The 27,797-nt window shown below is 39.0% G+C and overlaps 1 protein-coding gene and 2 long non-coding RNA genes across 7 annotated transcripts; all 3 read left to right on the top strand.

Moving 5' to 3' along the window:
• Positions 1–15,398: 15,398 nt before the first annotated feature.
• On the top strand, positions 15,399–18,014 carry LOC113299942. Of its 5 annotated transcripts, XR_003335273.1 has the most exons (8): positions 15,399–15,577; positions 15,793–15,864; positions 16,225–16,297; positions 16,411–16,502; positions 16,719–16,848; positions 16,952–17,008; positions 17,151–17,242; positions 17,587–18,014. It is a non-coding gene; the product is annotated as an uncharacterized LOC113299942 (long non-coding RNA). The 5 variants fall into 5 exon arrangements; XR_003335274.1 differs by lacking the exon at positions 16,719–16,848 and having other exon boundaries at positions 15,401–15,577; positions 15,814–15,864; XR_003335272.1 differs by lacking the exon at positions 16,719–16,848 and having other exon boundaries at positions 15,401–15,577; positions 15,796–15,864.
• A 1,675-nt stretch (positions 18,015–19,689) lies between these two features.
• LOC113296224 (F-box/kelch-repeat protein At3g06240-like) lies at positions 19,690–20,490 on the top strand. The gene has a single exon (XM_026544546.1). The coding sequence runs from the start codon at positions 19,690–19,692 to the stop codon at positions 20,488–20,490; it is 801 nt and encodes a 266-aa protein (XP_026400331.1).
• A 954-nt stretch (positions 20,491–21,444) lies between these two features.
• On the top strand, positions 21,445–24,692 carry LOC113293550. Its single transcript, XR_003332362.1, has 7 exons — positions 21,445–21,682; positions 21,845–21,901; positions 22,122–22,203; positions 22,293–22,359; positions 22,843–22,906; positions 23,394–23,467; positions 24,454–24,692. It is a non-coding gene; the product is annotated as an uncharacterized LOC113293550 (long non-coding RNA).
• The last annotated feature ends 3,105 nt before the right edge of the window (positions 24,693–27,797 follow it).

Genomic DNA, 27,797 nt, shown 5'->3' with positions numbered 1-27,797 from the left:
ACGCGAGAATGCCAGGCCACTCAGGATCATATCAACAATGAGCAAGAAGAGCAGCGAAAAATCCGAAGAGTAAGAAATCAAGAAGCCGCGAAAGAAAAAGCCGTAGACCTATTCCTTAAGGAAACTACAGGAAAGGCTTGACGAAAGATCGTAATGACCAAGGCTCGGAAACAAGTACCTCAACAACCAGCGAAGAGCAGAAACACGCTAAATAGCAATTAAAGAGCGCCCCAGTTCTCGGAAACCCGAAGCCTGTGTTCACGCCAGTAGAACCCATAAAGGAAATCAACATAGGAACGGAAGAAGACCCGAAGATGGTCAAAATTGGGACCATCATGAACGAAGGAAGAGAACATTCCTTAACCAAATTACTTAAGGAATATGCAGATGTGTTCGCATGGAAGTTAGGAGATATGCCGGGGATTGACCCAAAAGTAATCCAACATGAACTACGCATCAAACCGGGCACTCCCCCGTTCAGGCAGAAAATACGAAAAGTGGCTCCAGAATATCATAAGGCGGTAGAAACAGAACTTCGGAAGCTACTAGACGCAGGATTTATCAAGGAAGTAAAATACCCTACCTGGATCTCCAACATGGTCATTGTTCCTAAGAAAAATGGAGGGGTAAGAATATGCATCGACTTTACTAATCTCAACAAGGCATGTCCGAAGGACAGCTATCCCCTACCGAGCATAGACCAGCTGGTAGAAGCAGTAGAAGGATACGAAGAACTATCATTCATGGATGGACATTCTGGTTACAACCAAGTAGCCCTTGCAGAAGAAGATCAGCCACACACAGCGTTCTATACCCCACATGGCCTTTATTGCTATACCAGAATGCCTTTCGGGCTCCGAAACGCAGGGGCAACATACCAAAGGATGGTCGATGCTATCTTCAAGCCATGGATTGGAGGAACCCTAGAAGTCTACGTGGACGACATGCTCGTCAAAAGCAAGCTGCGTAAAAATCACCACCAGGACCTGAGGAATATCTTCGAAGCAATGAGACAGCATCACATGAAAGTGAATCCGGAGAAATGTACTTTCGGTGTCACCTCGGGGAAGTTCCTCGGGTATCTAGTGACGAAAAGGGGCATCGAGGTAGACCCTGCTAAGATTCAAGCCATAGTAGAGATGCCGTCACCAAAGAATCTGAAGGAAGTGCAGAAGCTCAATGGGTCCATAGCAGCGTTGGGCAGATTTATTGCACGGTCCTCGGACAAATGCAAACATTTCTTCAATATTCTTAAAAAAGGGAGCAGGTTCGAATGGACTGCTGAATGCGAGGAAGCATTCCAAAAAATCAAAGAATATCTAGCTTCAATCCCAATCCTGCAGAAACCAGACCCTGATGAAGTTTTGGCACTGTACATAGCAGCAACAGAGGACGAAGTCAGCGCGGTATTAGTCAAGACCAATACAAAGGTAGAACAGCCTATCTACTACGTCAGCAAGACACTCAATTCCGCGGAAAGAAATTATACTAAGATTGAACAACTCATCCTCGCACTGGTATGGGCTACCCAAAAACTGAGAACCTACTTCCTAACTCACCTCGTCAGGGTACCATGCAAAGCACCATTGGAAGCAGTCCTCAAAAGCACGGGAAAAGTGGGCCGAATAGCCAAATGGAATACCCATCTGGACCAATTCAACATCATTCATGAAATTCAACATTCTCAGAAGTCCCAAGTGCTGGCAGATTTCTTAGCAGACCTCCCCCTAGACAACGACGAAGAGATTAAGGGAATACCAGAAGCCGAGGAAGAAATCAAGGATCCAATGGATATCCTCGAACCTGCGAGTCATAGACAATGGGAAGTCTTTGTCGACGGATCTAAAAATAAGGAAGGAGCAGGAATAGGTATTGTCATTATCACCCCAACTGGAGAAAGGATTATACAGGCACTTAGATTGGAATTCAAAGAGCATACCAATAACATTGTTGAATACGAAGCTGTCGTACATGCCCTACGTATAATAATAGAGATGGGGGTAACCGATGTAAGGCTGACAAGTGATTCGCATCTTGTCATACGGCAAATTGGGCTCGAGTATAATGTGTACGATGACACTCTTTCAGCTTACATGGCCTTGGTCCAAACATTGGCATCACAAATCCCAAACATTAAGTTCCGGCACTTATGCAGAAGGGACCTCAGGCACGCGGATGCCCTGGCATATATATCATCTATGCTGAGGGATAAAAATGCCGAAGCTATCAAGATAGCAAGGGTATACGAGCCTTCGATTGCATCTCAATTCTCCTTCGCTACCAATCAAGATGTGATGGAAGAAAATATCGAAGACTAGGTAGGAGAAGACATCCATAATGACTTTGATGAAGAAGACATCCTGTCAAGAGCAAATCAAGACGAAGACTTCAGCAACGAAGATGACTGGAGGGTGACAATACAAGCCTTTCTCGAAAAAGGAAGCTTACCTGCGGATCGGAAACTAGCTAGGAAGATACTCTCCAAAGTGGGAAGATATGATCTTCGGGAGGGGGTCCTGTATAGAAAATCCTTCCTTGGACCATTACTACGCTGCTTTTCCCGGAAAGAGGGGCATCGAATTCTAAATGATATCCACTATGGTGACGCGGGGAATCATAGCGGCATGAGATCACTGGCTGACAAGGCAAAAACGCAAGGATATTACTGGCCGACCATGATACAAGATGCTGCGAGGATGTCCCGACGATGTGAAGAATGTCAGCGCTTCGCGAAAAAAATCCACGCGCCGGCAACACTGTTAAACTCTGTCGATAGCCCGTGGCCATTTGCAAAATGGGGCGTAGACATCGTCGGGCCTTTCATCGAAGGATCAGGGAAGAGACGATTTTTGATAGTAGCCACGGACTACTTCAGTAAATGGGCGGAGGCTAAGGCCTTGGCCAGAATCAGAGACGCGGATGTGTTCACTTTCATATTCCAGAACATCATTTGCAGATTTGGTATACCTGCGGAAATTGTATCTGATAACGGTAAGCAATTACAGGGAAAAAATGTAGACATGCTCTTCGACACCTTCAAAATAAGTAAGAACAAGTCCACCCCCTTATACCCTCAAAGCAACGGACAAGCGGAAGCTACCAACAAGACCCTCGCCCTTATACTCAAAAAACAATTAGACGAGCATAAGGGAAGATGGTGCGAACAACTGCACAATGTCTTATGGGCATATAGGACAACACGAAGATCCGCTACCGGGGAATCCCCGTTTCTTCTAACTTATGGAGCTGAAGCAGTCATACCTACGGAAATCCTCATGCCAACCACGAAGACCGAAGCTTGGGAGAAAAACCTCACAACAGATATGATGTTAGAAAGGTTGGACGACTTGGAAGGAATAAGGGAAGTAGCATTGCAAAAGATGGAAAATTACCAACGAAGACTAGCAAGGGAGTACAACAAAAAGGTAAAACTATGGAATTTTGTAGAGGGACAATATGTGTTGAGAACAATCCCACGGTATCAGCAAGAAAAGAAATGGGGAAAGTTAGCACCTACATGGGGAGGACCTTTTATGATCCACGACATTGCGGGTAACGGTTCATACTACCTTCGTAATCTAAAAGGCGAGGTCCTCCGGCATCCTTGGAATGCTAAATGGCTCAAACCATACTTCCCGTAGAAGCAACGCAGATTTGAATCTGCTTGGAGTGTACCAGAAGAAGAAGGGAGCCTGAACGCTCCACATGTTTCTATCTCTGGAAGAGGGATTGCAGACCTCAACTTATCAATCAAACAAGCTTTCAAATTATCAAGTCAGTGGAATCTACCTACAATATTGGGGAAAGTAGTTAATCTACAATCTCTCAGGGCTCCCCCATCAGTGTCCATAAGTGTAAGACCAGGGGGAAGGCACCCAGCAGAAAGAGATACCCAACCAATCTTAAGGCAACGGGTCGACGGAATGGGTGCATAAATTTTTTAATCCTATATCCTAGAACGTTTCCCCGGCCCCCACCGTCTGGGAATCCTCTGGCCCAGGATTCGCCAGCGGGGTGACAGGTCTCAAGACGATCATGAAGGTACCTTCCTTCAGGATCGCACTCAAACACTTAAAAACTTTTGTTTTGATTTTTCACGAATACTTAAAATAAAAACAAAACGACATTGTAGGTATATCAAGAGAGGATTCATTTCATAAAGGGTGATTACAAGAAGTGAAAAGCAAAACCCAAGGATACACAATCAAAAAACATTCCTTTTACAGGATCATCAGCAAAAAAAAAATATCCTTTACATGATTACAAAAAGTATAATGATGCCGCGGATCCTACAAAACGCTGCGATCTCTAAGTGGCGGCCCCATCGGCAGGATTATTCCGAGGACTTGATGGGACGCTCCCACCAGAAGAAGGGCCCGAGGAGCTTGGCAAGGCAGAAGGAACGGGACGACGAGGATAGTTCTTCACGAGACCATGTTCATTTCTTAGGCCAAGTTCTATCCTCTCCAGCATCTTGTTCGTCTCCTCAGCCAATTGACAACGAGTCCTGTGTTTAATAACTGTTGTCCGCTGTTGGGCTTGGGATAATAACGAAGATAGACGATTCACCTCTCCAGAAGAAGCACCAACGGCCTCCTCGCGGGTTTCTGCTAAATTCTTGAAGTGATTGGTCTGCTCTTCCTGCTGCGCTAAGGACGATTGAGCCTTTTCAAGTTTTTCATTTGTAACGCGAAGGCGTCCCTCGAGCTCTGAAAAAGACAACACCATGGAGTTAGCGTAGAAAAAAGACAAGGTCACACTCGATGAAATGGGATTAGCGGGATGAGAGACAAACAGAAGATTCTTTTCCTTAAACCAATCCATGATGGCGTCCTCACCCTCAGACGTCGGCGACTGGGGAAGACTATCGGCGGGCGCGTCAACGACAGATTTTCCCTCCTGACTCGACCCCCTCAGCATGCTCCTCCGCGCCTACATGCACAGCAGGCTCCTCCGCACCAACATCTTCTACAGTAGCATCCCCATTACCATCACCACCAAGAACATCCCAATCATCATTGGGGGAAAGTAAAGAGAAGTCCTCGGGAAAATCGAGGGCTTCGTCAAAAACTCCCCCGTGGAATACATCCGATCAAAAGAAAATTCTTGAGAAGTGGGAAGGGTATCCGCGACATCACCAGCAGGGACGGAAACATCCCCGATGACAACGTCATCAGCCATCACAACTTTGTTCCTTCCTTCATCACCAGCGTGACCAGCGAAGACCTCTTCTCCGACATTGATAGGGGATACCAGTACGTTCCTCCCCATCTGTAATCTCGTCCTCAGCAAACTCTTCGTTCACTGGACTAGTAACTTCTTCTTGGGCCTCAACCTCGCCCATCACCGTAGTAGAAGACTGCTTCGGCCTAATCTTTTTCTTCTTCAATACCTGAAACCAACACCACAAAAAGAATTATTTTTCCCGTCTGATGGAAGTTCTAAAAAAGAAGCGCAGCTAGAATCTGCATACCTGAGCAGCTGAGATATTCTTCGGTGGGAGTATAGCACCGGAACCATCCTCCTCGTCTCCCTCTATGACGTCCAGGGCATAAGGAAAATTCATGCCCGCAAAGTTCAGACGCCAGGGGCAGAAATCTCCATAGCGAACAGGAGGAGATTCGCGCGGCTTACTATTCTCGGTAGGCCGCCAACCGCGGGGACCGGGAATCCAACCGTAAGCCCACGGACCAACTATCTCGATAACGGTGGCGTGCCACTCGTAATCATGATCGCGCTTGATCCTCTCTCGCGCGGGGAAGAGTTTCCGACGACTGGACGCCTCCGTGCCAGGAACATACTTCAGCTTGGCATCGCTGACCTCATTTAACAGACGAATCTCGCCTCGAGGAGCAGGGAGATTCCGAAGGCTGACACTCCACGGCTTGCGATTCCTACTATTGACGTAATCCCCAAAGGAGTTATTGAAATTCTCAGGCGTATACCATTCCTTCTCCATGGGATTGGGAACGTAACAAGTCATCGACGTTTCCCCCTTACTCCGCAGATAGCATTCCTTCAGGGCGCGGAGATAATTCCCCGATAGTTGGGATACGGAACGGCTATGAGTATTGGTGGAAGAACCCTCACGACTAGCCAGCACGTCGTAGTAGAAGGAATCACCGGATTTGTACAACGGCAGCATCAGACCAGCCTCGAATGCCCCAACCGTCGTTAACAAATGAAACTCATCGAATTCGTACTTGGAGATAAGCTCATACGTAATATCATCCTCAGGGGCATAGAAACGAACCCCGAAGGCTTGAAGCTCATGCTTTTCCTTGAATATTTCAAGATCGATGCTTAAGGTTACTTTTTTCCTGCTAACAGAGACACTGCGTATCAAGGGAGCAGCCTCATCCTCCTCGGCGGGCCGGATGAACTAACGAACGCTTCCGAAGCTTTTCTCTTCACGGGGGGATTCTTTGAAGATTCAACCCTAGGAGCTACGCTCTTCGTATTCTTCCCTTTAAAAGTTGGAGAAGACCGTAGATGATGCTCGGGCACTAACGAACGTAGAGGAGGAATGTCAAAAGCAACAGCGCGGGGCGGAGCCTGCGTACTCCTAGTATCATCACGAGGACGAGCCACTGAGCGATCAAAGACTCTTCGAGAACCAGACGGAATTATCGGGGGAATATCTTCCCTAGAGGACGAGGCTTTCGCTCCAGAAGAAACTCGACTCCGACGAACATCATCTTGAGACTCTCGACGCGGAGGAGATCTCGATAACCCAGAATCCGGAGTCTGATAAGTAGGCCGCGGACGGTCAACATGGCTGCGGAAAGAATAAAATCAAGAACAAGTTACACACCAAATCACCAAAATCAAAAACACATCCATAGTAATACAACCACGATAACGTAGCAACCCTAAAAGTAGTATGCACGCTCAATATTTCACCCTTGAAGTAATGGCTTCCTTAATTTAAGATGAAGAACAGGGGCAAACTAGCATACAAGCATCAGAAGAAGTTCTTCATCACAAACAAGAACAACAGTAGCAAAAATTCACAGTCAACACATCACAAAACGGTGGAAATAAGAAAGAAACTTACCGGCAAAAACAGCAGTAGAAGACAAACAGGAGAAGCGGGCGTGGTTAATGCTAAGGTGGAGAGAATTTAAGATCACAGGGGCAATGAAGACTGACAGAAAATTTAAGATCACAAGTGCAATGAAGACTGACAGAGAATTTAAGGTCACAGGTTCAATGAAGACAGACAGAAAATTTAAAGGAAGAATGAAAACTGAGAGAGTGTTTAGGAAGAATGAAATTAAATTTTCCTTCTATCCTTAAAATACCCGAAAGAAAGAGAAGGAAATTAAAAGAGGAATGGGAAAACGTGCCCGTTACATAAGCAGTTAATGCACGAATAAAAGACGTGCCCAAATATCTAGGAGAAGTTATTAGGAGTGAGAAGAATATGCGACGATAGTTTTTCTTCAAGGCACCCATTAGTCATTCAAGCCCGAAGAAAAGGGGCAAATTGTGTACACATATATCTCACCATCAGACACGTGTATATAAAGAGGCACGTGGAAAGCATGCAGGCCAAAAACATCGAAACATGATGGGTCACGAAACACCAAATAAACCCCGAGGAGTTACTTTATCTCATCCCCAAAAGTGAAGCCGAGATCAACGGTGGAGAGAAAGTTAGCTGACACGGACTGACAGGGGCAGAAGACACTTGTCTGACACGAGCAGACCCCTCAACTACCCACATTAAACACTCCGAGCAGTGTACGTGTCGACCAACCTGTGGAACGAGCGAGGATGCCTCTGCGGGATCAAGGGGGAAACGCAGACCTCCGCGCGATGGATGCAAGGACACAAGAAGATAAGGTTCCAACGGTCTTCAGAGATGGGACCCACGTTCTAACCTTATAAATACCCAATCTCCACCAAGAGGAAAGGGGGGAGGGACATCAGGAAGGGAAGGAAAGAGAGAGAGAGAGAAATAGCAAAGGTAGGTTAATCCCTGAGAGGAGAGAAACATGTAAACCCCAAGAATCATTCAACTGTTTGTGTAACCGTGAAGAGCATAGTAGAACAACAAATCCCGTGGATGTAGGCCTTAGTGCTGAACCACGTAAACCTTGGTTTTATTTACATTTCCGCACTTTACATTCGTTTAGCTCCACACGTGTTTGCTTATGTGTTTTGTTTTCCTTAATACTTATACCCCATGCACAAACGCCACGCCGGGAGTGTTTGGAGGAGGCCATGATAAACCCGAAGGTTTTGAGCCAATGAATCAACATCAGGGTACCTTCATCATAGTCTCCTTAGATGTTAAAGATTGATTGTGAGCGTTCGGACACGCACGTGGTTCGTGCGCTCACACTCCCCAGTTGGATGCCGGTGAGTGCAATCCAAGTTGCTGGTTGTTTCACTAACCACGTCTTCAGTAGCATCTATATTTGCATAAACATGGACATCCTCTTGAGTAGCAATAATGTTCTACCCCTCTTAAACAGGCCCTTGTCCTCAAGGTCCAATCTGGACACTGCAGGTACAATATCGTTTTCCTCTGCAACAGCTGTGGATGGACGTGTGGTTCCATATGGCGCAAAGGAACTTGTTTTAGGGACATTACCCGGAATTCTTGACCAAGCCTTGTCCCCATCAAATACAATTGTATCTCCTTTCTCGTCAAAACTATAATGGGAAATTTTCTCCTCCACAAAAGCAGCAGAACTGCGGTGAATGGATTCTCTCGCGTATACATAAACATCACCAATACTTGAGTTAGATGTTTGCGCCAATGCGGAATGAGTGCGGCATGGATTAATTCGCTTGCGAGATGGGAATCGAGAGCAAAGTGTGCGACAAAATTGTGGCCATGTTAGTTCTCCTAGATAATAAATCTTCCGTTCGTACCAACGAATTGCATCACAACTGAGATGGACAACAGCCATGGATATTTTTTCGTCATCAGATATACAATGAAAACTAAAGTACTCCTCCGCCTTAAGAAGCCAACCATCGGCGTGTTCTTCGTCAAAAATAGGGAACTGCACAATTAAAGTTTCCGCACATATGGTAAACACATGATTCTCGTAACTGATCTGCCAGTAGGTACTGAAACTTTTTATTGGGAGCTATACAATCTGCACGTATATTTTCCAGCACAGCAGCAGCATATCGAAGTGGGTGTTCCGCGTCATCATCCAAATATAATCCAATAGCAAAATATGTCGTTGTGATTGGTATAGATGACAAGTTAACAGAAGCAAAAACTTACAGCAAAGCGTACAGTCACCCAACCAATAATTACGAAAGCTTTATGTTGTTGTCACGCTTCACGATGGGAGTAGCTGTTGTACTTGATTATGTATATCCCAAAAGAAATCATCATAAAAAAAAAACAAGAAAAATAGACATATACATCGGCTAAGATTGATTCCCGTAATATCTCACTAAGCAAAGGTTCAAGACCTCATGGACACCTCTGCCTAAAAATGATATTTCCTGCATTTTTTATGTGATTTTCGTTTTGATGATTTTGGTATTACTGGAACTTAGGACCTAAGGGTCACTAAGGGTTCACTAGTTCATGCCTTTTCACTTCGGTGAAAGGAACCTTTAGTCTCACTTGTGAGGAACTAAAGATGAAAGCTCTCTATACTACATGATTTTTGCAATCCATAGTATGACCCTGGGGTCAACACACTGTTGTGTGAGGGAGATGACGTTGGAATGGCTAGTATGACTTCAACATGCACGATCTGTTTGTTTGTTCAGTCAGTTCGGGTCGTGAGATTGGGTTGTTAATTTACCAAGATCTATCTGTGTTTTCGTGTTTTATTGAGTTTTCATTCATGTAGGGGATTGTTGGAAAACGATTAATAAAATACGATTTTTAAAGTTTTAATAAAAATTATATTTTATTGTTTTCTTTTGTGAATGAAAAACTTATTAGTCCCACACCATGGAGTTTCCACTTTCTTAGTTGTTTTAAGAGACTATATAAGCTTTTAGTCCCACATCGGGGAGTTCATCTTTTTAAGTTGTATTATTCCACTATATAAACAAATTCACTACTTTTGTAAAATCTATGAGAAAGGGGTTGCTCTATATTTTAGAGGGACCCCCAAGGGAAAATATTTTATATTGTTTTCTTATGCGTTCGCGATTTTCCTTGAGGGTTTTTCTGGAGTTTCCAAGCTCAAGTTGAGCATCTATTACATATGCTAGTAGTAGGTGTAGTAGGGTGTTTTATCCTGGAGATATCCATCCTGTGACGGCTATAACATCACTCTTGAGTGTAGCCGGGCGCTAATGTCTTAAGAGAAACGTGTTGAACACGTGACTCACTCTGTTTTCCGAAAGTTTTGCCTTGTTGTTGTTGCGGAGATCTGGAGAGCTCGTTCGTTTCATCAAATCGATCACTTCCATTATAAATGAGCTAAGTATCAATAAATTTTTCTTATTTGATTTTTCCTTGTTTTTGATTATTGCACCCAACAATCTTAAGACATTAGAATTTGTAATAATCATGGATGTTAATTGTGAAGTGAAAAACAAAAAACGAATTTTTGGTCAGCTGTAGAGTTTCGAATTTATCTCTTAACCTAAAAGGAATTTCGATGAACCCTTTTGACCTAATGTATTAGACATCTTGGTAGTTACCCACATAAAATTTCGGAATTTTTGGAGTTGTAAAAGTATTTTTATGATATTTTACAAAACAGAGAAACGTTTCTGAAAAATTCTGACGAGCAGAAATTTGTTGTTAACTAAAGTAGTTTTTATGGGGTAACCATGAGTTTTTTGATATGGTGATTCAAACGAAGTTTGTAGATCTAGATGTTATCTTCAAAACTCATATTTCATATTTCGATTCGGAACTAAGGTTTGTGAGATGTGGTGTATTAAGTGATTGGGAAATTACTGTGTCCGTGGTCAAAGTATAAACGAAGATTATGACATGAAATTGGAAAGGGACATGGATACCAGGAGCATGTGAATGAACACAATTCTTCCAAAGCTGACAAAGGCGAGAACATCAAACAACTATAAGCGTAGTCTTCAGAATAAAGGTATGTTTCGTAAAACTGAATCCGGCATTAAGGGTGATTGTTATGTTTGTAAAATTCCTGGCCAAGCGGCAGTAAATTGTACACAACATAAAAACCTTAATAAGTAGAAAGTTAATGCTAATTTAGTTGAAAAAAACTAGAACGAGTTCAGTGACATGATGTCGAGAAACTCTTTTTGAGTAACTCATCTGCAATAGAGGTTGCATAAAAGGAAAAGGTCGAGCAGAAGCTCATATCTGTAATATTCTCACATTGAATGAAGTTTTCATGTTCCGAGCATATGCGAGAATCTTGTATCTTGTTCTGTTGTATATGGAAAAAGATTTAAGATCTTAATTGAATATGGAAAACTTCTTGTAACTAGGCAGTGATTTTTTAAGCAAGAGTTATAGGACTTTGGGTCTATATAATCTTAACGGAAAAATTGATGATGTGAACATAGTTGATTCTTGTGCTTTCTTTGTGTGATTGATTGTTTTACGTGGTAGACTTGGAAACGTAAACTTATAAGTCAAATCATAACTTGCTAGCATAGGCTGCGTACCCAAATTTAGTTTGGATTTTGAACACAAAAGTGAAATATGTGAAGAATCAAAATATGCTATAAAACCTTTTAGCACAAATGTTCAGAGTAATTCTAAGTCTTTAGAATTAATTCAGTTAGGCCTAGTTGACATGAGTTCAAGCCAAAACCACTGTGGTAAAAGATGGTTTATAACTTCTGTAGAGGATTGTACGAGGTACTATCTTGTATACATGCTTAGGGATAAGGATGATTCCTTAGAAGCCTTAAGATGTATAAACTTGAAGTTGGAAACCAATTAGAAGCCTTGAACATAACAACTGTATCCTTAAGGAGATGATAATTGTCATGTTGATTAGTTCAGGTTTACCTACGACCTTGTGGGGGGAGGCGATCCTCTTAACTAGTATATCCTGAATAGAGTACCCTTTTAAGGATCAGATGAAACTCCATATGATTTATGGAAGGTAGATGACCTTCTTATGAATGTGTCAAAGCGCGGGGGTGTTTGACTAAGATTGTAATTCCTCTTCCTAAAAGAACTAGATTGAAACCAAAAATGTTGATTGTGTCTTCATATAGGATATGCTGAGTATACTTCTACATATAGATTTTTGGTTGTGTGTTCTGATTTTTTCTGACTGTGGTGTGAATACTATTACGGAATCTAGGGATGCTGAGTTCTTTGAACATGTTTATTCTAAACCTGTACCTCATTAGATATGTGTTGTTGATCGCCTAGATTTATTTTCAAATATTCAGAACTTATTTTAAAGGAAGATGAAGTTGATGTTGAGCCTAAGAGAAGTAAAACAATTAGACTTGAGACTTCTTATGAAACCGACTTCATAACATGCCTAGCTTAGTCTGAGCCCCAGACTTGTAAAGAAGCCTTTACATCTACTGAAAAACCATTCTGGTAAGAAGCTTCATTTAGTGAAATGGACTCAGTCCGTCAGAACCAGACTTGGGAGCTTGCTAGTTTACCTCCAGGGAGTAAGACCATGGGATGTAAATGAGTCTTTAAGAGGAAACGATAGGTAGATGAAACTGTAAAATATTAAGCTAAGTTGGTAGGTAAAGGCTATAAAATAAAAGAAGGTGTAGATTTCCTTGATTCTTATTCACTTGTGACGAGAATTACTTCTGTTGAGATGCTAATTGATATTGCTGCCATAAACAACTTGGAGATACATCAGATGGATGTTAAGACAACTTTTCTAAGACCGTGAATTAGATAAATAAATTTACATAGACCAACCTTAGGACATTTTAGTGAAAGGTTATGAAGATAGAGTTTGTAAATTGAACGAATCTTTGTATGGTTTTCAAATAAGCACGTAAATAATGATCATGTGATAATGTGTAGTGGATTTAAGTTAATGAATCTTACAAGTGTATTTACAAGTAACTTGTTAAGGATGCATGTGTGATTGTATGCTTGTATGTTGATGATATGCTTATACTTGATACAAACATAGATGTGATTAATTCCACTAAAAACATGCACTGAATGAGAACGTTGACTATAAAGACTTAGGCCCTTTTGATGTAATCTTAAGGATGAGGATTAAAAGATTATCAAACATTTATAGTCTTAGTCATTCTCATTATGTTGAATTTGTGCTTATGAGATACAATCAGTCTGATTGAAAGCATGCGTGTACTCCATACGATTCTTCTTGTAGACTCGAGAAAAATAAGGGTAATGGAGTATCTTAACTTGAATCCTCAAGAGTTATAGGATGTCTGATGAATTTAATGAACTGTAAGAGTCCAGACATTGCCTATATTGTGAGCAAGTTAAGTATATATACTTGTAGTCCAGAACAAGGGCATTGGGATGCACTTAGTAGAGTATTATGGTACCTAAAATACTTTATTACCTTTTGTTCGATTTATGAAAGGTATCTTGTTGTCCTTGAGGGACTTTGTGATGCAAACTGGATAGTTGACTCAAATGAGTCTAAGTCTACGAGTGGATACGTTTTCACTCTGGCAAGAGGGGTTTTTTTTTGAAGATTTTCAGACAAACATATATTGCTCAATTCATTATGGAATCTGAGAGTATTGCATTAGATAAAGCACGAGAGGGGGCCGAGTGCCTAAGATGCTTTTGAGAAGACATTCCTCTCTAGCATAGGCATGTGCCAGCTATATCTATACATTGTGTTATCCAAGCTATAATAGATAAAGCTGAAAATAACTTATCTTAATCGGCGTTATTTCCATTGATTGGATAAAGTCCAGGGAGAATATCGCACAACCTTTGACGAAAGGTTTATCCAAAGAGATAGTTAGAAATGCATCGATGGGGACGGGGATTAAGATCATAAATTAAATTTTTCATGAAGGATACTCAACCTTGCTGACTGGAGATTCCAAGATCAAGGTTTCGAATGAGACAACTAATTTGTGGTGGGTAAAGGTAAACACTATCAGAGAATTTCATTCTCTGTCCCTTCCCTATGGTGTAGACGTGATAGTGTGACTGCATGTGAAGGATTACTTTTAAGATGTCTTAATGAGTTTTATAGTTTCAATTTAAGATTGAAGTGGGGTGTAGCAGTAGCACTCTTTATGAAAAATCACCTATCTGAATGAGGAAGTAGGGCCGCTTCCTATGAGTATATGATCTTTGATTCTCTAGAGCATTCTGAGAAACAGGATATGTCCTGGTCCAAATTGGACAAAGCGACACGAGCTTGGAAGCAATCTTAGAGATATCATCCGTGGTTGTTATCGTGAATTACATCAAACGCTAGCAGTTCAAGACATAGTTCACTGTCTCTAGCAAGTAATTTTGGTAATATCTCACTAAGCAAAGGTTCAAGACCTCATGGACACCTCTTCCTAAAAATGGTATTTCCTGCATTTTTTATGTGATTTTTGTTTTGATGGTTTTGGTATTACTGGAACTTAGGACCTAAGAGTCACTTAGGGTTCACTAGTTCATGCCTTTTCACTTCGGTGAAAGGAACCTTTAGTCTCACTTGTGAGGAACTAAAGATGACAGCTCTCTATACTATATGATTTTTGCAATCCATGGTATGACCCTAGGGTCAACACATTGTTGTGTGAGGGAGATGACGTTGGAATGGCTAGTATGACTTCAACATGCACGATCTGTCTGTTTGTTCAGTCAGTTCGGGTCGTGAGATTGGGTTGTTAATTTACCAAGATCTATCTGTGTTTTCGTGTTTTATTGAGTTTTCATTCATGTAGGGGATTGTTGGAAAACGATTAATAAAATACGATTTTTAAAGTTTTAATAAAAATTATATTTTATTGTTTTCTTTTGTGAATGAAAAACTTATTAGTCCCACACCGTGGAGTTTCCACTTTTTTAGTTGTTTTAAGAGACTATATACACTAGTCCAGAAAGGACTATTAATCACGTTTTTAAATAACAGATCAATTGAGTGATTAGGATTTCACAAACAAATTCTGTCATATAACATCGAAATAATTGGGCTACTATTTAACGCCAACAAACTGTCATTCTCAAATGTCATAAATTGTTAGGTGCGTGATTTAATGATGAATCATTAAATTACAAAAATAAATCTGTCATATATTTTGATTCTTAATACGCCCACCACTAATCTTATACTGTGTGCCCAAAAACGACTAGCCACGTATAATGCCATGTTTTATAACCCTGAAAATGGTTAGCCACTGGCTTGCTTGCCATAAAAAATTTCGCCTGGTTCGAGAACGGTCGGATCCAACAAAGCCCATAACTTATCTAACTAGCGTAAATTGGGCTACCGAGACACCCTCAAACAGCTCATTCTTATATCGATTATCGACCCAAACTCTCTCTTTAATTTTCTATATTTCGTTTCTCCTCTCCTTCTCCTCTCGAGAGCTAGAAACCCCAGCTGTTGTTAGAGATCGGTCATTGATTTAACTATGGGATTGGGGTTTTTCTTTATTCAATAGATTTTTCTCCTCCTATTCAAAGAATTTGGGGTTTTCTTGATTCCCTTTTCTGAGATTGAAGGTAAAATCTCTTTCTCTTTTCCTTTGAATCTCATCATAGTTTTTTTTTCTTCAGATTATGACTGACTTGATCCTTGAATACGAAGAATTTAGGTGGAGAATCTCAATTTTATGTGCTTTACTTACATTTCTTGAGATCGATTTGGATTCATTCTGTGGATTTATTCTTAACATTTATCTTTGTATTTTCGTTTTACATTATGAAAATTGTTGTAGAAGAAGTTGAATCTGTTGTAGGTCTTGGAGGAAAAGAAATATAATCTTGTTACTACGATTGCATATGAACAGGTATCAGTTTACAAAAAAAGATTGTAGTTTTTGTCTGTAACCATTCTCTTTTATTACATATGAACTCAGTGTTTTTATTGATTTTAGTTGTTTTAGTAAATCGAGTTAAAACTATACGCTATGTTATGTCTATAGAGATAATCTCCACTGATGTTCTTCTTTATATCACCTGCATTTTGTGTAGTTGGATTTGGAGAAAGCAATGATGGATTGCTTGTATGCAAAACATGAGTGTTCTTCTTTTTGTTTTGTACATTTGAATGTTACCCTGTGATCCTTGTTGTGTTTGATTGGTTTGATATGCTTGTTTTTCGTATATTGACTCTTTTGATTGTTGTTTTTTTGAATTTTGGTACCAAGGTACTTCTTGCATTAGGGGTTGCTTCATGACAGAGCTGGAGAAGTTAGGTCAGAAGTAACGAGTAGCTTTGAGGTTAGATGTTTTGAGAAGTTTCATTGTTTTCAAATTATCTAGCATGTTTTATCCGTAACTGGAGATAGTTCTTAAATTTTACTATCTGTGAAATGTTACTTATCGCTGAACAGGATTGCAAAGGATCTCCGTTTTGAGAGACTCCCATGTTCCCACGAAGGAACTTATGTTGGTGATTGTATAGTTGATAGAGTTACGTAGCCAGGTATGAATCAGTACCAGAATCTGTCGTTTCATGTTTCTTTTCAGCTTCTAATATTTCCACAATTTGTATTCATACCCAATTCATGGTTGATAGCGTTACGTACCCTGATTCACTTAATGTGCCCTTAGCGAAGGAAAGGAAAAGTATCCATACCCAAATTGTATAAATCACACCGACTGAGTGCATTATCTATTTCACTAACTCTTATTCTTACAGCTCTCATATGCAACACAGTCACACCAATATGTAGGTTTGAAAATTAATCCCTTGTTGTGGTCCACCGAAGGAAATCTTTCGCAGCATAGTGCTAGCAAGTAGCAAATTTAGTTTACATCTCTACTTCTGGGTATAATTTAATATTTTCGGCTTTGTGCTTCTACTGTACAGTTGTGTTTTTATCTTCATCTTCTGTTCCTGTTTATGTGATCCTTGCTTTCTTTTGGATGCAGCACAAGTGCTATATCGTTGCAACATGTGACTGAGATTTGAAGCGGAGAATACGCAAGGTATACTGGCACATTTTGATTTTCCTTGAAACTTTGCTTCCCTTTTTGTATCTTTGTTTTTATTGTAATAAATTGATTGTGCAAACAAATGTCATTTTTTCTTCTTTTGATTCTGATGCATAATTTGCCATATTGGGAGCAGGTTCCTGGTGTTCCAATTATGTACATCACTATCCATGACCATAAGTTCTAAGTACTCGGTTGAGGGACTACCTGAAGCAACCCTTGGTGGAGGTAAGGCTAGAAGGTTGTGTCATAATCTTTATTTTCGGTCTCCTTACTTGGAACTCATTCATGTTTAGATCATCTAACTACCATAATAACGGTAACAGTTTTGGTACAGCTTGATAGATGAAAAAGAAGTTATTTAATCTTTTTGGAAGAAGTTATTTAATCTTGTTGGGCTCACTGATTCTACCCAAAGACTGGAAGAGTCTCCTCTTTTCTGTGGCTCAGCTTGTGTTATGTTTCCAGTGAATTTGGACTTCACTAATATTTGCAAGTATCCTTTTTTTTTTCTCGAGCCAAGTTTTTCGTACTAATTTACTTATGTTGGGTATTCTCTCTATTTTAAACAGCTCCACGATATTGATGACTTGGGATGATTTCTCATTAGCAAAGAAAGTGTTCAAAAATTCACGTACAAGATAGAATATCTTCTGCCGGGGTTTCTAAAACTCAATTTCTTGCTACTGCATATGTTGATAGCGCAAAGCCACCAAATGATGAGAATTATAACTGCAATTGAAGAAATTATTGGGGTAAGTGATATGTTATGCGATAGAGATGGAGCACTTGGAAGAGCTTATGTTTCAAGAGGTGAGATGATTAAGTGGCCAAAAGATCACGCAACTCCTGTAGGAGAGCGAGCAATTAGTGGGGCAAGGTTATAACAGATTGAATTCTGAATTCAGTTTTAGCAAGAACTTATCTTGTGATTTTGTATACAGCGATTTGATTTTCTTGAATGGTATTTTGGGTAAATAATATAAATTTAGTTTCACGATGTCTCCTTTAAGATTCTATTTTGTTTTCAAAACCAAAATCAGATTCAGATACACCAAATCTGAATCGTTAGATTCACAAAATCTGAATACAAATGACGTGACGTTCTCGTTTTAACACCCAATATTAACCGTTATTATATTTAACACCCAATAATCGTGATATTAAGGTCCTCCCTTACGACAGACATCATCCATTATTATATTTAACATATAAAAATCGTGGTATTGAATGACAGATTTTGTTGGTGATTGAAAGTCACGTATTTTGTTCGTCGTGTTTAATGACGTTATTTATTTGTCATTTATAAAAAGTCACATCAAATAAATAACGGTTCGAATAACAGATGAAAACCGTGATAAACCATGTTTTATAACAGACTTCATTCGTCATTTATATCCCCTTTTGGACTAGTGATAAGCGTTTAGTCCCACATCGGGGAGTTCATCTTTTTAGGTTGTATTATTCCATTATATAAACAAATTCACTATTTTTGTAAAATCTATGAGAAAGGGGTTGCTCTATATTTTAGAGGGACCCCCAAGGGAAAATATTTTATATTGTTTTTTCGGAGTTGTCAAGCTCAAGTTGAGCATCTACTACATATGCTAGTAGTAGGTATAGTAGGATGTTTTATCCTGGAGATATCCGTCCTGTGATAGAACAAAGTTTTGCCTAATTAAGAGATAGCATCACTCTTGAGTGTAGTCGGGCGCTAATGTCTTAAGGGCAACGTGTTGAACACGTGACTCACTCTGTTTTTCCAAAATTTTGCCTTGTTGTTGCGGAGATCTGGAGAGCTCGTTCGTTTCATCAAATCGATCACTTCCATTATAAAGGAGCTAAGTATCAATAACTTTTGCTTATTTGATTTTTCCTTATTTTTGATTATTGCACCCAATATGTATATTCCAGAAGAAATCACCATAGAAATCTTGTTACGCTTACCAATAAAATCACTTGTCAAATTCAGGCTAAATCATGGTGCAAGTACTCTTAGATTTTGATATGTAGATCAAATCTAAGATGAATATCATTGATGATAGCAGAGAATACAAGAATAAATCAATGATATAACAAAAACTAAACAAGAAAATCTACATACCAAAACTGTAAAGGAAGACAATGTTTAACGTGGTTCGGGACTAACGCCTACGTCCACGGATGAACCCCGTAGGGTGAATTAGATTGCTGCTCAATACTGGAGATGATTGAGTGATTTACAAATACATTAGTGATTCCTATTTATAGGAATTAGGATGTTAAGATAAACACTAAACAGTCAACCTAGTAACAGACTAGCTACAATACTTGAATTACTAGATGACTAAATCTTCCAAAAAACTTCTCTGCTAACTTGATTCACGTTGTATACGTGCCATATTCCAACAAGTACCTCAAGCACAATTTAGGAAGCATCTCAATCATTCATTGAAAAGAATAACTACCAACTACTTTATACGAGTAATCCAGGCGGTGCCTTCACTGTAGATCAATCATCACTACTAGTTTCTAATAGTGAGATTGTTCAGATTCAAAAGGTTAATCCCCCATACGAAGGTTGGGGCATTCAATTTCTTGGTTCTTGTCATGGTTTGGTATTCGTTGATATTCGGACCGTTAATGTGGCAACTTGTTTGTGGAATCCAACTACAAAAGAATACGAAGAATTACCAATGTCACCAAAATTCAATAGGAAATATAGTGGTTCCATAACCTGCAGGTATGCTTTTGGATACGACCCCAAGATTAATAATTACAAGGTAGTAAGAATTGTATGTCCTTCTAATGCTGACACCATGGTTTCTGAAGTTGAGATTTATACACTGGGTTCAAATTCATGGAGAACAATCAGAGATACACCTTACAATATTCTAGGTAGATTACCGGGTGTATTTATGAATGGAGTTATACATTGGTTATCCAACCCTTTGCCAAGTAGATCAAACAGCAAGTTCTCACATGTTTTACTTTCTTTTAACATGTCAGAAGAAGTTTTTCTTGAAATACCATACCCGGTAATTTTTGAGAAGTTTGAACATGTAAGCTTAGATGCATTTAAAGGGTTATTATGCATGCTTTGTTGTCATTCTAATGTTGGTTTTGAGATATGGGTGATGAGTGATTATGGAGTTACAGACTCTTGGACCAAACTCTACACCATTGCAAGATTGAAATTATTTGATACTGTTGCATTTTTTCGGCAGTTAAGGCGCATACAATCGGTAAGAAATGGGGAAATAATCTTATTAGAGATTCAAATAGATTACGCCTATGCAGCTTTAGTTTTTTATGACCCAAAACATGAAAAGGCTCGAGTCATGGAGATTGATCCTAAAGAGCAAAAAGGATTTTCTTACCCAAATGGTCGTCTAGAAAAAAAGTGCTATACAGTGACTTATGTGGAGAGTTTAGTCTCACTTCACTCAGGTTACCATGTCGAAGCTGAGAAAAAAGAAGGCTCGGACTTCAGATGATGAAATTGGATTTTACGTCATGGATTGATTAACATGTTGAGAAATGTGCTTCGGTTCATGTTAGATGGAAAGTAAAAATACTAGAAGATAACAATCTGTCCCTTCACACAACTCAAAACTAGCTCGCATCTATTTATATGATCACCTAGATTTTCTTTATGAAACCTCCTGGTCAGCATTATTATTACTATAAAAACATTTCAACAGTTGATTAATTTGTTCCTTTATCTATTGTTTATGATATAATTATACAATGTGTGGTTTCGACTAATTCATGTTTGCATGGTTACTTCAGAACTTACGTATACAAGTACGTTTTCTGACACAAGTGCCAACTTACTCAAAATCACCTGCTAGCACATTTGGTGTATGTAATGTTGTTGTAGATAGCCTTCTTACTAATCCAAAATCAAAAGGCTGTGCTGTGAGGGTCGTCCCGTGTAGAGTAAATATGAATTTTAAATTCAAGCCGCATGCATGAAAAATGTGTTCGTGCTCCAATGACAAGTGAAGAAGGATTGCCAACTGACATGCCAATGTAGTACGTTAATTCGACCACTATAGGAGACGCAACCATAGCTTTCAGTGTTGACGAAAACATTCGAGGATCTTATGTTCCCATGGAAACAGTTACCACGTCAATCATGTGGCCATAAAGTCGACCAGATTTCTTATTCGGGAAGAGGGGACACCACCTTGATTAAGGTAGAAATTGACGTTTAGTCCCAAAGTTGGTGGGCTTTGGACGCTTTAGTCCTACCATCTCAGGCCTGGTACTCGTTAATCCAAATTTGTAAATACGGTGACATTTTAATCCATTTTTATACGAGTTAGTCCAAAATATTACCGATCCAGAAAAACTCAGTTATTGTTATTACCCTAAATAACCTTTTAATGTTTTTGATGTTTTGTAGAGAGAGAAACAAATCAGTTGCAGAGAAAATAGAACTAGGTTTTCTTCTTCTTCTACCTCCTTCCCTTCGTCTGCTTCAATTACAATTGATCATAAAAAATATGATCCAATAGATAGAGTAACCAAATATATCAGTTCAACAATTTCATTGGAGATTTCGCAAAAATGAACTATTGGATTGGGTCTTCGAAATTTTGAAGGAGAAATTAAATAAAACATAGACGTAAAGGAGATTGAGAAAAAGCATTAGAAGGTTTTTTTTCTTCCTCAAATTATACGGTAGATTTTCATTCTTAATTCTAGTTCTCGATCGGAAAATAAGAATCATCTTTTTTTTTTCCTTCTGTAAAATGGAATTAAAGTCCTCGGATTTTTTTTTCTATATATATCTTATGTTATGAATTTTCGGGTAAAGTTATAAATGAGTACTTGAAATTTCAGGAAATTTGGGTTATATGGATTATTTTTTCCGCTACAATCAAAACCGGAGATGTTGAGGTATACGATGGTTCATTTTGAAGTTTCTTATTGTTACCGTTGTTACAAGATTGAGTAGTTCTTATAATGTTTCAAGTACTAATTAAAACTTATGTACCTGCTTGTTCATGATTGTGATACCAAATATGGGTTTGTACAATTTTAGGATACTATCTGAGAAAGTTTAAAACACTATTTCTTTTTGTACATGACCATTTTCTATCCTTTATTCTGAATGTAGAAAGGGACTATCGTTGAATAGATGATTGAAGAAGTAGTGAGGGACAGTGATCATTTGAGGAGCTTAATTAATATTTGTGTAGGTATATAAGCTCAACTTGCATTACACTTACACTTGTGATAATCTGGCAATATACAAGTTTGTCGTATTTACCACTATTTTTATTTGCAGCCAAAAGGAAAGTGGGTGTAACTTCCTTAAATGACACAATCTCAAGATCACACCAGGTTATAAGCTGGTGAGTTTAGTATGTAGGTATTTGATTTTTATGATCCTATCAAATCTAGATTTTTATTGAATTTTACGGTTCCTGCAATATCATTTTTCGTAAAATGACTATAAGTTTATGTTTGGGATAAACTAATGGGGTGTATAAACTGGTACACAAAATAATTAGGGTGTACATGTGAAAAAACGACTTCATAAGCTTATGCTTGCGTAAATAATTGGGGTGTACAAACTGGTACACATGTGGAGATCCATGACTTCTTGTCAGTAATGTGAAAGATTCATGGTGGCTTTAGAAATAGGGTCTTGGGTTAAGGAAATTTTGTCAAATTGTTTAGCTCAAGTAATTTCGGATGCTACCTCTTCAAGGGCAAGTGATAGTATTGGTGCTTGACGTGAGTGACAGAAGTAAATTATCTTATTAACAATAGGGGATTTTTAAGATGATAAATTTTTAACAATAGGGCTTATGTAAATTTTTATTTGTTTCCAGGTGTCCCATGTACAGTCACTTTAACCTTGCATTTCTGGTGTGGCTCCAACTTCTATCTTTTGATGTGAGTAAAACCTAGCTCTTGGGTGGCTATTTTTCTTTGTTACATTTAGGTTTGTGTTAATAAATCTCTATGTTTTGACCACTCTTCAGTTATGTTCATAAACGAACAGTGTGTACACATTAACATCAACTCCTTTTAAAACTCTTTGTTACTTGTCCTGAAGCTTTTTACTGTTCAGCCCTTCAATTTATTGTTATTATGTCCGCAGGAACATTTGCAGTAAGTTCTCTTTGGCCACTAATGATAGTTGGTAGAGACATGGAAAGATAGGATCATTTGGGTATATATGTTTTGGATAGACGTGTAGACAGTATGAGTACATAGTTATACACCTATTGATTATTAATGTGTACAAAATCATATATGTGTTAATTGTTGAGGTGTACATAATTGTAAACATGCTTCTTACTATACAAGAATCTTTTATTTTAGATTTAATTATTATTTTCTGTTTACATCTTTAATATGATATGTGGTGTTTACTCAGGGGGAGACATGGAAAGACCGGATCATTTTGTAGGCGTGTATATAATTGTACAAGATGATGCAACACGGTGCAAGGTATTTATTCTAGTTGTATACTTTGGTTCCCTTGATGATTCCTACGTCAATATTGGTCCTAACTGATAACATGATTGTGTGCTTTAGGCTTTCTTAGTTAAATTTGATAAGTACAACCTTCGTTCAATGAAATGACATATTGATTCCTAATGTGTACATAATTATACACATGTAGATAGTTAATGTGTATATAGTTGTACACTTGTTGATTGTTAATATGAATGATTGGGGTTGTGCATGTTTTACAGGGGTGTATATATTGGTGCACCTGTGTAAATATTATGAAAAAGTATGTTTCCCTTGTTTTACAACGGTGTACATATTGGTGCACTCGTGGGAAGTAATTCCCATGAAAAAATAGGTTTGTGTGTGGATGTGAATGATAATCTTTATGCATGTTTTGAAGCGGTGTACGTATTGGTGCACCTCTGTCATTCCCATGTAAAAGTAGGTTTGTGTGTGGTTATGAATGATCGTTTTTCTGCATGTTTTACATGGGTGTACACATTGCTGCACCTGTATAATTCCCATGAAAAAGTGTGCCCGAGTGTGAATATGAATGATCGATTTTATGCATGTTTTGCAGGGGTGTACACATTGGTGCACCAGTGTATTTTCAATGAAAAAGTAGGTTTGTTTGTGGCTACGAAGGATTGGTTTTAGGAATGTTTCACATGGATGAATATATTGATGCACCAATATACTTCTCATGAAAAAGTAGGTATGGGTGTGAGTATGATTAATGTTGTGCATGTTAGTAATCTCCTTTTCAGTAAAGTGCAATGAATCACTGTACTGGGATATTTCGAAGCAATATTAAGTTTGTGTAACAATACCCACATGGATTTTGTCTCTGACCATAAACCGACTAACTTTTTATTTTGGTCATTTTTTTGTTTTATTTCTTATGTGGATGTTGGTGAAAGGATAATCACTTTCTTTTCAAGCTGCGATTTCTTATGTTCATTGTTTTTTCCTCGATGCAGGTTATCTGCTAAACTTACCTCTACAAATCTAGTTGTTATCCAACTGGAGCTTGGCATGGTTGATATTTTTCTGTCTGTGCGGACTAGGATGGCAGTTTGGCTATCATGGAGTTTGAATTTTTTTGGATCTTTGCAGCGGTGTACATAATTGTACACAAATGTAAATTATTTTTTTTAAAATTAAAATTATATAGTCATATGTGTACTCTTTTTTTAGCTCTCGGAAAATACTTTCCAAATATATAAAGTTTGTCAATTTTGGACGAGCAGTTTAAAAAATAAATTGTTTTTTATTATTTTTTATATTATTTAAAAGTTTGTCGTACAGTTTCTTTTTTTGAGCAAACGTGTCACATCCACGTTGAATGTGTCAGTTACAAAACAGTTTCCACTCGTTGCACGTGTGCTTTATAAAACACGTGTGGAGGTCAGCAGCGTCTTTATACATTTTCTGGACTAATCTGTTTCTAGTTGAAACGAGATGGACTAATCTGTTATTTTTCGGGGGTTTTTGGACTGAACCGTTTTTTTCCCATGATTAAGTTCATTCAAGTTTTGCAGACTTGGCATGCATGCTGTGGCCTATGACCACTAAAATCTAAGTACGAGATCCAATGGTCAGAATCAATGATTCGCAATACAAACTACATATATATCAAGCTAAGCTCCATTGCGAGTTGCGGTTATGCCTCTTACGGTGCGGTCACCTCCTCTTGGGAGGAAAGAGGAATAATTATGAAAAAAAAGGAAACTACTTGCTATAAAAAGAGCAAGAGCAGATTGATCAAGGAGAAGAAGAGGAATCATTGTGAAAAATCAAAAGGAAACAATTTGCATCAAGGACAAGAAGAGGAGTAATTGTGAAAAAAAAAAGAAAAGAAAAAAAAGGAACAACTTGTTAAAGCAGCTAACATGTCTGCATGCATTAACTGGAATTCCTTCGTTGCATGCGTCAAAGGAGGAAAAAGAACAATTTTGAAAAGAATATCTGATCAAGGAAAAGAGGAGGAGAAGCAGTAGGTGATGGAAAGAGGCGCAAGTAATTATCTTCCCGAGGAATTGATGATTGAAAGTATTCTGACGAGATTACCAGCCCCGACTCTAGCAGTGTGCTGTTGCGTCAGTAAGTTATGGTACAATTCAATCTCTAACACTCTAGATTTTCTGTGATTCACTATATCGCCTGCTAGCACATTCGTAGATAGCCTTCTTACTAATCCAAATCAAGAGGCTGTGTTGTGAGGGTTGTCCAGTTAGAGTAAATATGAATTTTAAATTCAAGCCGCATGCATGAAAAATGTGTTCGTGCTCCAATGACAAGTGAATAAGGATTGGGAACTGACATGCCAATGTAGTACGTTAATTCGAATACATACGATACTTACTAGTACGTTTGATATGTCACCACCACCGGGTTCTTCTCCTTTTCTTAGTCCAATGGTCACTAGAGTTCCCAAAATATAATTTAAACCAGCCACCTTTTGCGGGGGTGATCTTTTTGGAGGACTGAGAATACATTTGGTAATAATAATGACAAGATTGAAAGGTTGCTCTCGTTCGACCTCCACAACGAGAAGATTCACTTCATTCGACTCACCCGACTGAATGTACTCCGACAACAGCAACGCATGAGCCTCGGTATTTAGCAGCAGATCATCTTCTGGAATTTAAAGGATACTCATGTCTTGCACGTTCTGAAGGGACAACAAGATCCAACAACAGTCATCATTGCGGCCATCCTTGTAATTTTCAGACTGGAGTTTGTTGTTGTTGTTACAAGGTTCATATGTTTATATTGAAGGACAAGAAGAAGCAAGTTTGGACCAGGGAGGAGACTTTGGATGTTGAGATCAAGGATCAAAAAGGTTTACTACCAACTCACCTCTGTTGGTACTTTGACACTTATGCTGCCACACCTCCTACACGTATATTGACTTTCTCCATCCCTAAAGGAGCTGAAACCAGAAAATTTGATTGTGCTGATGAGCTGATGCACTTTATGGGTAACAACTTTGCTTCAGCATGTCTGTCCACAGGAGGGAGAATAACACCCAGTTTTTACGCTTTCTTTTAGTTTGTTTTGTAGTTTTCTATTCAGATTTTTGTTTGATATCTGTTTATTTATTGGTTGAAGATATATGCTTAAAAGTGAACAGTTTTTTTTACTCATAATTTGGACCATTTCACCAAGGATGGGATCGGAAGAAAAATTCCTCTTCCACTTCTTGTACAATCTCCTTTATTCAGAGAGATAAAGCATAAACTCCTGTTGGATGGTACAGCTGCATCACTAGGATCAATTTCGAGGGCCTGCAAAGCATAAACTCCTTTATTTTCATTCCACCTGTCTCTTTTATATTCCAGTTGGTGGATATATATAGGACTCATGATGAAAGCTTCTTAGTTAACACATAAAAGTTCAGCATTAGTACTTAAGGAACCATCAACTGAACTGGCCCTTCCCTCTCTGGGAGGAGTCTCGACTACTCTTCCTTGATCCAGGCGCTCCATTTGGTCCATCAATGATTTCGGCAGTCTAGCAGAAATTTAGGAGATTTGCCGGACTTCCTCGCCATCTTAGCTAACGAAAATCTATCTTCATTCCTAAAAATGAGGTCCAACTTCGAGATTCCACCAATGTAAGCCGCTTTGTGTTTTCAGAAGCCTTAGGTTATTCGAACACGCTTGGGCATTCTAGGAGATGATATCCATGAACATAACTACGGATAACCATCAAGAAGTCGGCAGTACTTTCTGCATCTTTTCCCTCAAAACTAATCCTAGGGATACTAGATGATAATGTGTTCAAGAATCAAGATAAGGGGAAGGAAGCTAGAGTTATGCAACTACATCATTAACCAACACCTACTGCCCCTCCTCGCATCTCTAAATGTGTATATCTGTCCCAAAGCTTTAGGGTGGTGATCGAACTCCCATCCAATCTACAAATGTATAACCCAAGGGCTCTCACTGTCTGGGCCGATATTTCGATAACCTCAGTGGCCTGTTCCTGGAACATTGATTCATTGTACTGCTATATAACCTTACTAAAACAAATACTATAACCGTTTTACATTCCTCTAATCTATTATGATACTAGAGAATTCTCTTCTTTATCAATATCACAATTAATTATAGCCATTCATTAGAGCACTGGTTGGATTCGCGAGCGCATTGCGTATCATAATCCTCCGTATCCTTTATATATCCTTATTGTAATAAGCATACTCAAGTGCAACGTGGTAGCAGATCTAACTCTTTCCATGAAGAGACTCATTCATGAGATCGACGCGCTATGACTTACGATGTGGCTCTTCCTTACAGAGAGAATTGTGTAGTTACTG

The sequence above is a fragment of the Papaver somniferum genome, chromosome 7 (genome assembly GCF_003573695.1).
Source record: "Papaver somniferum cultivar HN1 chromosome 7, ASM357369v1, whole genome shotgun sequence".
In the NCBI taxonomy this organism is placed as follows: domain Eukaryota; kingdom Viridiplantae; phylum Streptophyta; class Magnoliopsida; order Ranunculales; family Papaveraceae; genus Papaver; species Papaver somniferum.
This window is presented reverse-complemented; position numbering and strand designations above follow the sequence as displayed.

Coding starts and splice junctions, on each gene's coding strand:
- LOC113296224 (XM_026544546.1), top strand. CDS start 19,690: ATGTCACCAAAATTCAATAGGAAATATAGTGGTTCCATAACCTGCAGG.